Below are 13088 nucleotides of genomic sequence, written 5' to 3'. Positions count from 1 at the left end.
ATGTAATTTGAAAATAACGTCCAGAATAAATTCACTTACACAAAAATGAAGAAGGGGGATGGGCCGGAGACATTGATGGATGATTTTGTTCTATTAAGGGAAAATAGATGGTACCCCCAAAGCCACACTGCAGTGTGAGAAGGCCAGCACGCGCTTATTTCCTATTTAACCCCTGGGCAGGGGCTGGAGACTGGAGGGGCAGGAAGCAATCAGGATGCGCTTTGCCCCAAACATATTTTGACAAAGATCTTCTCATTGTAATGGATACCAGATGTTTTTTTTTCTTGTTGATACTAAGAAGTCTCAAAGCCAGGCTGAGATTTACCTTTAACCATTCTTACCATCAGCACCAGGATTGGCAAGGATATGGAGAAACAGAAATCTATAGATGGTGGACAGGACAGTGACTTGGTAAAACCACTTTGGAAAACAGTTGTCTCATAATGCTGACCAGGTGCCATTCATGGTCACCCAGAGCCTCACTCCTGAGTTGATAGGTAAGAGCAACACTTCCCTGCGTGTCAGAGAAGAAATTAAGAAATGTTTGTGGCCGTGTGGCACAACCAGCACACAAGAAGGGGGTAGGGAGGGAAGAATTATATTATTTCCTCTGTGCTCTTTTCTTCTAATGCCTCAGGATTAGAAAAGTCCTGGGGTCTCAGTGGAATTCACTGCAAAACGGTGAATGAAGGGAAGAGAGTGGGGATGGAAATGGGAGAGACAGTAGAATAAATCGGACACAACTTTCCCATGTTCATGGATGAATACATGTCAGGGGCAACTCCACATCATGTTCAACCACAAGAATGGGGAGTTACACTCCATGAATGTGTGATATGTCGAACAAACTCTACTCTCACGTATAACTAAAAAGAAAAAAATTTTTTAAAAGTGAGGAAAAAAAAAACAGTAACAGCAGCAAAAGGGAAATAACATAAATATGCATCACCATGAAAATTAACAAACAGCAACATATTATAGCAGTGAATATGAATGACCCACAGGTACAGGCATCAAAATGTATGAATCTTAGAAGTGTAATGTTAAGTCCAAAAAAAGTTGAAGATTATATATGATATGATTTTAATAATATAAAGGTCAGAAATAAGCCAAACTAAATCCATTGCACAGGAATATATCCATATATAGCAAAACTATACAGAAACAAAAAGGTGGAGGAGTAAGACTCAGGCAATGGTGACTTCTAGGGGTTAATCTGGGAGGGGCAGGCAGGGCCTTCAACAGTGCTGGCAATGTTTGATGTTCGCCCCCCTAAGTAGGGTGAAAATTAACAGGGGTCCCTTTTATTGTTGTGCTTTTATGAGTCATATTGTCACATATCACATATTATTTTATATTTGCCAAATGTTACATAAGAAAAAGCCCTCAAGAGGTCATGCCACATCTTTGGCTCCAATGCTCAGCGCCTTTTACCTGGATCTGAGCCAGCCCCCTTTCAGGGTCTCCCTTCCCATCGCCATCACACTCAGCTGTTTGGTTTAAACATCTTCGAGATGGGCTTTGTCCCGTGACTGCCCTCCACCACACCACCAATGGCTCCCTGCTGCTTCCTAGACCAAGTAAAAAGTGTACCACCTGCCATTCAAAATCCCACCCAGTAGCATTTCTTTGGTTTTGCCCTGTAGGTTCTCAGTCTCACCCCCCTGGCAAACTGGATGGCTTGAATTTTTCTACACTTCCTCAGGCTGTTCCTGCCTCTTTGCTTTTGCTCCTGCAATGCCCTGGCCATCAGTGCTGCTCCCTGTGTGGCTAAGAGGAGACTCTATTCATCCCTCAAGGCCCTGTTATCCCTACTGCATCGTCCAGCTGACCTAGGCCTCCCCAGAGAGCAGCCTTCCTCCTCCGGTCCCCAGGGCCCCCCCCTCCTGCTCCTGGCCCCTGAGTTGGCTTGTTCTGTCTATTTGCTTCCATTCCTCCACTGGTTCAGTAGTTTCTGAGCACTCCCCGGCGTTGCCATGTGCGAGGCCCTGGGACACAAGTCACGGGACAATGGACAATAAAATGACTGTGATCCCAGGACTGGGCAGGATTCCTAGGTAGAGGAAGCAGCAGGTGCAAAGGGTTCGAGGCTAGACCTAATGTGGGCCATGTGAGAAAATGTGCATGGAGGAGAGAGAGGGCAGCAAGCGTCCCCAACCCTGACTGGTGACATCCCCTGCATGTGAGTGTGCACAGCAGAACCTACTGGACTGAATCAAAAACACACACAGCACAAAATACATGTGGCAAATTTTCCTTCCCCGCTACCAAGGGACAGGGTGGGACGCCCACACTGAAGCTGAGAAGTCTAAGGCAGAAGTCAAGCCACAGGCATTTCATTCAACTAACCCTTCATGGCAAAATTTCAGCTGTCTAGCGAAGGGCTTTCTGTTAAATGCCAAAGTAGGCAAGAAAGCCGAGCTATTCCCCAGGTTTTTTTATTCACTCTTTTTCTGGGGGGAAAAAAAGTGTCAGATACCTTTGTGTATGTAGGGGCATGTAGGTGTGAATGTGTGTGTGTGTGTGTGTGTGTGTGTGTATACAGACCTGCTCCCCTTTTTGGAAAACCCCACATAAAAACCGAGGGGTATCTTGAAGCATTCGGTTCCCCCTCGGAAGCTTATGGGGAGCAGAGAGCACAAGCCTCCTGTGGAGGCTGGAGAGAATGAGCTACAGTCAAGTATCTGGAGTTTTATGAACTGAAGTTCCCCCGGGAAGCAAGACACCACAGAAACTCCAGGAAAACAGGAAGGTACAGTTACAGTCGGGAAGAGGTAATTTCCTTCAAAGAAATTCCTTTCTGTTTGTGCAAAGCGAGGCCACAGATAATAAACTTTCACAAGATGATAATAACAAACATTTGTATTTGGTGATTTTTTTCCCCCGCTGGGCTCATTTCCCTGCACTCTCTAATTTAAGACGCTTGCTTCCGGAGATGCGATCTGATGGGTGCGTGACCAGCTATGGACCCAAGGAGGAAATGGCACCTTTGGGGGAATATTTTAATTTTTAATTACAGCTTGGATCCGCGTGTGATCAATGGTAGGTCTCACCTAATGTCTTGGAGGCAGTGGACCGAGGGGTATCTGCTGATTTGCATGTCCTTTTTAGTTATTACAGAAATACCCGGATCATTTAGACAATAAAACAGCCAAGAAAATGTGGCCCAAAGGAAAATGAGGATACAGTGTGAGAACCGACAGTGTGGAAACGGGCAAGTCTGTAAGTCCCCCATCCTCAGTGTCTCATCACTCACAGGGCAGGTGAGACGTGCCAGCTCCTTGAGAAGCCTAGGAGGGGACACCTGTTTGGTTGACACTGGATACCGGTGAGCGGCTTTGGCATCCCCAGCTCCTGGTCATGGCTGAAGATAGTCAACTATCTATGAAAGGAGGTGGCCTGAGCCGGTTTTTTTGTTTGGGTACTGGGCATTGAATCCAGGATCACTCTACCACCGGATGACACCCCAGCCCTTTTGATTTTTTATTTTAAGATAGAGCCTTGCCTGGTGGCTCAGTCTTGCTATCCTCCTACCTCAGCCTCTCAGTTGCTGGGACTATAGGTGTGTCCCATGAATCAGGTAGAAATCCTGAACTTTCTGTGGCCTGACAGAGAGAAGAAGATCTCACCTAAGGTCCCTCGTGCTGTCCCTAGACTCTAAAGCCAAGAGGAACAAACTCGGAGGAAAGAGAAGCCAACGTATTTGTGTATCTCTCAACTTGATGAACGTGGCCACCCCTCCGGAGAACTAATTTTTGTGTATAATTAAACATGGAAATGCTATGTTTTCCAATCAACAGCCAATCAGTCCGTGATACTCAGAATACCATTACTGGAAGCTGTGATTTCCCTGCAAATTGCTCTTTCAGTTACATTTTTAAGATTCCATCTCCTAAGACTCTAATGACAGACTGAAAGTTCAGGGCTGAGGAAGTTCACTTTCAGGTGGGTCCGAGCTTACCATGAGCCCTCCAGGTAGGCGTTGAGGCCTTTGCGAATGACGTGGCCCAGGTAGCCATTTTTCTCAGCTACGTGCTTCGCCCATCTGAAAAGGAACGGGAAGAAAAAAAATATGCAAACTGTGGCAAATTAAATAATCACTTTTTTTCTTCATATGATCTCAATAAATCCCACTTGGGGAATATTTTGCTTGTTAGAATTTTTTATAAAGCAACAAACCAGAACTGAATGTTAAGAAGGTGAAGAAAATGTATTTCGAGAGCTTTTCATTCAGTGCCCCTTCTTAGGAACGCTCAGTAGCTTTCTTTTATGGAAACAAAGACATGCAACATACATAATGAAAAATGCCTACCGAGATGAAAAAATCATCTCCACCAAGACTTCTAGTAGTCTTTCCATGAATATATGTTTTTCTTTTTTTTTTTTTTTAATATTTATTTTTTTTAGTTCTCGGAGGACACAACATCTTTGTTGGTATGTGGTGCTGAGGATCGAACCCGGGCTGCACGCATGCCAGGCGAGCGCGCTACCGCTTGAGCCACATCCCCAGCCCGAATATATGTTTTTCGTAGTCTGTTCCCTGTCCCCTAATATATCCTAGAGGGGTATATTAATAATGAACTAGTCTGGACTAAAACCACTAAAAGAATAGCAGAAGAATGCAGAACTAACAAGCTCATAGGAGGGGGAAGAGAATAATATTTAAACAGACTTGATTAATACACAGGAAAGAGAAAAAAAGACACAAAGAAAGAAAACTAGGTGGGACAAAGAGGAAGTAATAACAAAATGGTAGATTTTAAAAAACGAATATATCCAGAACTACATTACATGTAAATGAACTAAATACACCAATTAAAAGCTAAAATTGTGAAAAAATGTACAAAACCCCAATTATGTGCTACTTACAAAATATATACTTTAAAAGTAAAGGACAAAGATAGAAAACAATAGTGGGAATAAGGTACATAAAACTCTTAACAATAAAACCTGGTGTAACTTCATGAAAAACAGAAAAGAAAGAGAAGGAGAGAGAGAGATGAAGGAAGAACCATCAACCGAGACAAAGAAATTATAGATGAGGAAGCGGTCAACCAGAAAGGCAAAACAATCAGCATCTGTGTGACTCAGGAAAGTAAAGTGTCTCCATGTGAGGCTGAACCAACAGAACTAGACACAGACACAGCTATCCACACCTGGGGAATTTTAATGCAACCCTTTTCAATAACTGATATAGCAAAACATAAAACGTCAGAAAGGACATAGAAGAGCTGAACAATAGAATTAATGAACTTGCGGTAACTGATACGTAGGTAGACATTGCACCAACTCATTTAGAAATCACGGCTCTTTTTTTTTCAAGAGACCGGAAAACATCTACCAAAATTGACCATATCCTGGTCAGCAAGCAAGCCTCAGCAAATGTCAAAGGACTGAAGACATCCAGCCTATGTTCTCAGACCACAACGGGAATTAAACTGAAAATCAATAACAAAAGGATAATGAGAAAGTTCATGAAACATGAGTGTTCCACACCAGATAGCCTTCCTGACGATGATAAAGAGCCCTGAGGCCATTCAAGGTAAGTTCTATGCTGCGCTGAGGTCAGGATGGGTCTGACTCCACGCTGTGCAAATAGCCTCTGGAGAGCCAGGCTGCGGTGTCAAGTGGCCTGAGAAGTAAGCAATTTTTTTTTTCTATAAAAGGCAAGATCACAGGTAATCACTGCTGCATATTCATTTTTCTTTGCTTTACAACTCTCTTCAACTGTTAAAAAAAAAAACAAAAAACAAAACCAAGCATTCTTTGTTCTCGGAGCCACACAATGGGTACTGAGCCACACTGCAGCTGCTGGCCCTCGTTTGCCAATCTCTGGACAACATTTTAGATATGCAAGACCTCAAAAATATCCTCCTGCTCACCATCGTGCAGGAAGCTACCATAGGATGTATCCTTCCAAAATGTAGGTGCAGAGCAAGAAGAAAGGGGCTCAGCAGAGAGAACACAACCCCCCCCAAAAAGAGATGGAAGGGAAGGAAACCCCCACAACAGTGATGAAGGTGCTCTGGGGGGATAGCCCTGCCCTAAACAAAGACTCCAGGAGAGATGTGGGCAAGAAGAGTAACTAAATAGGATACAGGGCGACAAAGAGAGAGGAGACTGACATCTGGAAGAGATGGAGATGGAGATCAAGTACCTACAAAGTGATGAGAATATACAGCTAAGCAAATAAACAACGATAAGAAACAGTTACTGTTGTATAGAATAGAGAAGTTTTGCAGGGAAAAAAAAAGCAACCGTAATATTCTGCATGGTCCAGCCACTGACGGCATTTACATGGATGCAATGATGTGAACTCTGATACTGGGCTGACCCCCAACATATGCTCATTGGGAAGATGAGAGCTGGCAGGATGTGTGAGCGTGTGGGACAGTGGGAGGTGGCAGAGGCACAGAGGGCTGCAGCCTTGACTCTCCCCGGGGCATCACAACACAAAGCCCATGTACCAAGGCACAGTGGAATCTGCCTGCTGTTTAGAGAGAAGCCAGTAGAGAAGGAATAAAAGATGGAAAGTGATTTACTCCAGGGAGCAGGAAACAGAGGCTGGGGGTGGTGGTGGGGTGGGATGGGGGTAGCGAGCAGGATTCCCTGCCTTTCCTTGTCAAATTTTTTTCTTATTTCTAATTTAGAAATTTTAAAATTTTGGTCTTATTAATTAATTTTTTGGCGCTTTAACCTACATGCCTGTATAATTGATAAAAATCAATTTAAAAATGCAAAAAAAGGGAGGGAGGGAGGGAGGGAGAGGGGAAGGGAAAAGAAAAGAAAAAGAAAGAAAAGGAAGAGGAAAAGGAAGTCCATCTTCTCAGGCTCGGTGAGTGGAGGACATGGATTTTCCGTCACGGGTGACACTTGACAGATTCTTACACAACCGCTTTCTCGGGATCCCTCGGGAAGGTGTCCAGGTTGCCTGTGATATAGTAGAGAGAACACCACAAGGTCCCTTCGATGTGTCCCCCTTGCGCAGCCTTATGGAAATATTCACCAGCTAAAGTCTGTAGGGAGAGACAAACAGACGTCACTGTCATTAGCAAAAGGTCCCGTGGCAGCGCTGGTCTCACCAAAGCCAAGGTGGTGCAGTGCTTGAAGTCAGATATTATCACTGGTTTGAAACTTCTGATACTTGAGAAAACCAGGTCAAGCCATAGTTCCAGGAAGACAGCTCATCACCGAAGCCAGCCTCCGGGATGTATGACCTCGCCCAAAGCTATTCTGTTGATTAAAGTTTAGCCAGGAGGGACAACGACAGGTGAAGGAGGGTACCACTGCCTTCTCATTTGATCCTCACATAACCCCTGCGCGCTCCACCAAGACTGTATCAGGAGTCACACCAGGTGAAAATTCAAACATTTGCTTTCCTAACCTTGCTCAGTACCTTTCTTCAAACTCCTGTACGAAAACTGCATTTCCAGTAGGAAGGTGAGAATTAGAAAATGACAATAAAAAATCGTCACTCACAGATGTGTGGGAGGCTCACCAGACATTTGCAATGCATAAAAATATCAGCCTCGTGGGCAATCAGACGGAGGCGGAGGGAAAAAAAGAAAACAAACACTTAGATGGGGGTTCGTACTTCCCCTGATTAACATGAGTTTTTGGAGGCAGTTTGCTATTATTTTTAAAAGCATGGGCTCGAGAGGCGGGCCGACTGGGGTTCAAATCCCAGCTCTGCTCTTGATGAGCTCTGTGGCCTTGGGCTTCTCAGTTAATCTCTCCAAACATCATTTTCTGCAATTGTAAAATGTGGCTGCTGATTGTCCCTAGCGGGAAAGTTTGGAGTGAGAATTAAATAGAACACCATAGTCGCAAGGCTTAGCCCGGTGCTTCACGGAGAATAAGCTTCCAATCCTCTCTCCTGACCCCGCCAGCTCTGGTAGCCCCAGTCTCGCCCACTCCCACCAATGCTACCTCCCTTCTCCCATCTCAATGAATGCCAAACACCTCCCTACCTCTCATGCCCCACAGCCCGCCCACCTGCAAACCCTGTCCCCTCGCCCTTCAGATCTGTAGATGCCTTCCCTGACATGACCCTGTGCTGGCCGCTGCCCCCTCTCGCTGGGACTCATCTGCTCCCACCCTGCTCTGTCTTCAGTATCTGCTGGGACCCAGGAGGAGGCTCTTCAATCGCAGCCTGTCACGTCCCTCCAAGACTGTCAGCAGTTCAGCAAAAGCTGAGTCAGGTGGCCTGGTCAGCGCGCCTTGGCCTCTCTCCATCTGTCCTGCTTTCTGCTCCTGCTGTCCTGGCTTCCCTGCGGTTCCTCTCGAACACCAAGCCTACTTCCCTCTCGGGGCCTTTGTCCTGTGACCTCCTTCTGGAATGTTCTCCCTGATAGCCCCAGGTCTCCTTTGGGAGGCTGTCACTTCACCAGAGAGGCCTTCCCTGGTCTCCCTTAAAAAACAGTCTCCCTCAGGGTCCTCCCTCCAGCCCTCCTCTCTGTTTTATTCTTTCCCATAACACTTTCTCCACTTGCCCTTTGGTCAGATATTTTTTTTTTCTTTCCCTCCTACTGAAAGCAAAACTTCACGTGAGCAGGACTGCTTTGCCTGCTCTGTGTCCTTACTGCTGTAGGTGGGTGGCCAATAAACGCAGTGGGATACAATGGAGCTGGGGGTATTGTCACCATATGGATATGATTTTAACACAGGAGCTCCATTTCCCACAGAGTCCAGGCTCCGGCTCGACTACACACACGACTCCAAGTTACTCAACCCTCAGTTGCCTCCTCCATAAAATGGACACGATCAGAGAAGACACTTCAGAGGGACACAAGCCTACACAGAGCCACGCGGGGCACAGAGGAAGGGCTGAGAGGCACCGAGGACGCCAGGGCTTTCGTTATCATGAGGTCTGGCCTCACACGGGCACCCCACCTGGACTTGGGCTTCTAGTAGGATCAGTCCCAGCTTTCACCCTCAGCCTGCGTCACGTCCTCCTCTCGCCCTGCTCCAGACGCCTTCCTCCGTGGACCCTGCACTGGCCTTCGCTGTGTTTCCTCTCCACGTGGCACATGTGGCACCTGGCTAAACACCTGCCTTTGCTCTTCACTCTCTTCCTAAGGGCACTCTGAGCTCCTCGAGAACAGGGCCTGTCTCAGGTGACATCCTCATGCCTGCCCCTCCCGGTGCCTAGTCCAAGTTTGGCCCAGAGGACGCCTTCCATCCACACCTCAGGGCAGGGGGACTGTCCAGCTGCAGTGCTGGTCTCCAGTCTACTCACCAGATTCCTCCCAGAAACTCCTGGGAAAATGCCATCCAAATACAGGACTCCAAGATTGTACGACGCGTCCGGGTTCCCCATTTCTTCTGCTTTTAACCAGTACTTTGCTGCTTTGGCGTAATTTTTCTTGAATTTGTGGTAATACCATCCCAGGCCATTGACGGCCTGATGCAATCCCTGAATTTTTAGAACAAGAAAGAAATTATTATTATTTTTTTAATGAAATCTAAAGAGATGCAGAAGCAACTGCTGTGAAACATTAAACCTTCTCTTTCTCTTTTTTGGGGCAGATGGCATTAAAGAAAAGCTAAGCACAAGAAAACATGAGTCGGCCTGAGAGACTTCCCAGGTGGGTTCTGCCCGGCTGCTGCTGGGATTTCAGCCTTCCAGCTCAGCGGTGAGGCTGGCCCCCAAATCACCACTCAGCGCCTGGGGCCCTGAGGCAACGCCCTTGTCTACACTAGCCTCCACTGCCCGGTGGGATCAGCGGTGCCCTTGAAATTCCTGAGTACCTGACTGTGGCGGGAGACCTGGAACCTGCAGCTGGGATGGTTTCTAGGTGATCCACCTGCTCATCTGTTGATTCCTCGGCCCTGACACCAACAGCCCCTTGGAGGGACGCAGCTGCCACAGCCCACGTGCAGAGCACTGGTGTTTTGTGACTGCTGGGCTTCCCCATTTCTGGTTGGGCTGAAGCAGAAGGGGCGAGTAGAGAAGGAGGAGGGCTTCAGACCCTGCTGAACTCAGGAGCTGGCGCTGGGGAGGGGCCACTCCAGCCTGGAGCCCACGTACCTACTGAATGCATCCCATGAAGCACGGGCTGTGCTCACACTGCTATGGAAGCTCAGGGGCCCTGGTAGGGCCTCCCGCCCACCCAGAAGACCCCTGGGTGCACACCTGGCCATAGAGTGCACACCTGGCCAGAGAGCGCTCTCATTCCTCTTTCCCACCTGACCCACGAAACCATGAAAACCAACAGCAAAAAATGATGTGAGGGTCAGACAGTGGCCTCGCAGCAGTGGACTTGTGAAGTCAGAATCTAAGTTGGAACCACATCTCTTTCGACTCCCCTTTCCCCAGTGAAGACCAGGTGTCTCTAAAGAGCAGGTGACAGGGTTCTTGCCTGTAGCCCGGTCAGTCAGCAGAGGCCTAGAAGGCCATGCCTTCCAGTGTTCATGTTGTAATCTGGGGTCAGGAAGTTCTGGAGAACAAACTAGCAGAACCCAATGGAGTGGAAGCTCCCTGAGGGCTGCGACTTCAGTTTTTATCCCAGACACAGAGCAGGCACTCAGTACACACCTGCTAAATGAATCGGAGCGCTTTGAATGCCAATGAGAATCAAAAGGGATTCCAAACTCTATGCCCTTAGGATGGAGGGTGGGGTTTGGACCCATAGGCTACCAAGTACCCACCCTGAGAGTGCCACTTGGGAATTTCAAGGCCATTGACCCAATCTTGGAAGCATTCTTCTTGAGCCTGTAAGCTCCCAGTAAGCTCCCAGTAAATGCTGCAGAATGTGTTTATGAAGTAATAGACCAGGTCACAAGTGACAAGAATCTGCTTTGGGATATACCTACAGAAGGGACCCATGGAAATGACTTTTGCAGTTCTTAACTCAAGTGGCCTTAGATGTATTCAGAGATATCTGCCACTGACCAAAAACTTTTCCAAACTGCTCCTCTAGGAATTGGTTTTGGGTTTAGGGGTCCAGAAGAAATTCTGTCTTATTGCTTAGTACTTAGACTTTGCCTATGTACATTCACTCGGTTGGATCAACAAGATCTGCCTCTGTGTGACTTCTAATTCCCAAAATCAACTATATGCAACCTTTACCACAGTCCCTGACAAATAGTAGGGCCTTAAGAAATCCTTGCTGAATGAATGAATGAGAATCACAAAGCACTTTGAAGAACATGACTATGCCAAACCTCAAAACTACATTTCCCCAATAAGTTCTGCAAAAAAAAAAAAAAAATCTATTCAAAATAAAGCAGATTAGACTTTAATTCACCACTAGAGACCTGAAGAGATGCAAATTTCACACCTGTGAAACCCATCACTATCCCACTTTAGAATATTCTGGAACCAGTACTCTAAATGACCACCATTACGCTCCTGTTCTATTTCTGCCCTATACTTTCTGTCAGGTCAGGAGCAGGTGTGCACACTGGCAAGTCCCTCTTCCTGGGCCATGTGTCCTCTGAACAACTCCCATTCTGAGGAGAGTCTCTGCAGTGTCTTATTTTGGGCTCCACTTTCCTGCTCTGGGGAACAGGACATTCTGTCCCCGCCCAGGGAAAAGTAAACAGGGATAAAAAGTCAGTAAGGTTGCTTCAGGAGTCTCCATAGATAAGGCCATCATTTGCAGCCTTGGGAACAGAGGCACATCCACGAGTCACAAGGGTATAAAGTGTCCTGTCAATGCCAGGTGCAATGGCACATGCTTATAATCCCAGTAACTTGGGAGGCTGAGGCAGGAAGGTCATAAGTTTAACTCCAGCTTTAGCAACTTAGCAAGAGACCCTACTCAAAAGAAGAAGCAGAAAAAGGGCTGGGGATGCAGCTCGGTAGTAGAGCAACCTGGGGATCAATTCCCAGCACTGAAAAAAGAAATCCAATTAAGATGTAGAATTAGAGTGGTTTCTACAAATCTATTAGTTTGCAAATCTGTATGCAGGCTCATGTGAGTGTATGTGTGTGAGTATGCATGCATTGTGTGTGTGTGTGTGTGTGTGTGTGTGTGTGTGTGTGTGTGCGCGTGTGCACGCGCGCCTACTCTCAAGAGCTTTCATAACCTCCTTTTTGTAGTGCTACATGGAATCTGGCTCTTAGCATTAGAGTGAAAAATAGGGACAAAAGCAAAATAATTCCTAAACCTGCTAATAACCTTGGTAAACAGTCCCCTTATCAAAGCCCAAGAAGCCAATGGGAATTGGACAGGACGGGGTTAACCTCCTAAAGAATTAGACTTTTGGTTTTCCTAATTCATTGGCGTTGACACCATTCAATTTCCAGGAGCCCCCGCTGCTTGTTATCAGGGCAGCTCATGATTATAATTTTAGCCTTCAAACAAAATCAGCCTGAATTCTATTGACTGGAAGGTGAATTCAGCTTTTGAATCCGACTGTCCCCATTGTGGCTGGATTCTGTGTGTGCAGCAACTCAAAAATGACGAACTGCTGCAGCCGGGACCCTGCCGGTTCCACCTCCAGTAGGAAGAGCTGCCTTTTCCCTCAGCCTCTGAGGGCGGGGGTGCAGGGGTGCACTGCTCCCTCCCACAGGTGCCCGAGGTACCTTGAAAGCTGCTTTCTTCATCAGCTCCAAGGCGAGCCGTCTGTTCTTTTTCACTCCTTGACCCTAAACATTGATAAACAGCAATAATCATCAGGAAAATCAACTATGTGCACTGACAAGCGTCACATAAAATACTTACAAATAAACCCCCATCCTAATTAAGATCATCCTAATTAAGAACTCCACCTTAAACATTTCTATGCTCAGCACCGATACGTCTCCATCGCCACCAACGCCGCCATCGTCATCATTAGGATTTTGCTCATATTTGTGGAACAGAGGCAGCAAACCTCAACCTCCCAGCTTAGCATCAGTACAAAATCCCCCTTGATCCCCGTGTGAATCATTTTCCCGACACGCCCCGGGTCCGGTCGGGAGAAGCCAGGAATCGGGTTAACTGTGTTTGGTCTCCTGGATGCTTTCCTCTGGGATTATCTAGTATGCCAGCCAGACAAAGCACGTTATCTGGGTTGGACAGTCAGGAGTTATTGGGCAGTTGCTGGTAGCCTCCTTGGTCCTGGCTCCAGACCCCAGGGTGTGACGCTGTGGCTTCAGA

General features: G+C 46.8%; 1 protein-coding gene across 1 annotated transcript in view; it reads right to left on the bottom strand.

Moving 5' to 3' along the window:
• Nucleotides 1–13088, bottom strand: part of Sel1l3 (SEL1L family member 3) — a 97808-nt gene that overhangs the window by 18268 nt on the left and 66452 nt on the right. The window contains exons 14-17 of the mRNA XM_026403106.2: nt 12533–12595; nt 9239–9415; nt 6889–7016; nt 3962–4045 (exon numbers count right to left, since the gene is read on the bottom strand). Coding sequence (XP_026258891.2) covers nt 3962–4045; nt 6889–7016; nt 9239–9415; nt 12533–12595 — 452 coding nt within the window. The remainder of the gene's footprint in view (nt 1–3961; nt 4046–6888; nt 7017–9238; nt 9416–12532; nt 12596–13088) is intronic.

This window comes from Urocitellus parryii, chromosome 10 (assembly GCF_045843805.1).
Source record: "Urocitellus parryii isolate mUroPar1 chromosome 10, mUroPar1.hap1, whole genome shotgun sequence".
In the NCBI taxonomy this organism is placed as follows: domain Eukaryota; kingdom Metazoa; phylum Chordata; class Mammalia; order Rodentia; family Sciuridae; genus Urocitellus; species Urocitellus parryii.
Note: the sequence above shows the minus strand (reverse complement) of the source record. Positions and strands in the feature narration are given on the sequence as shown.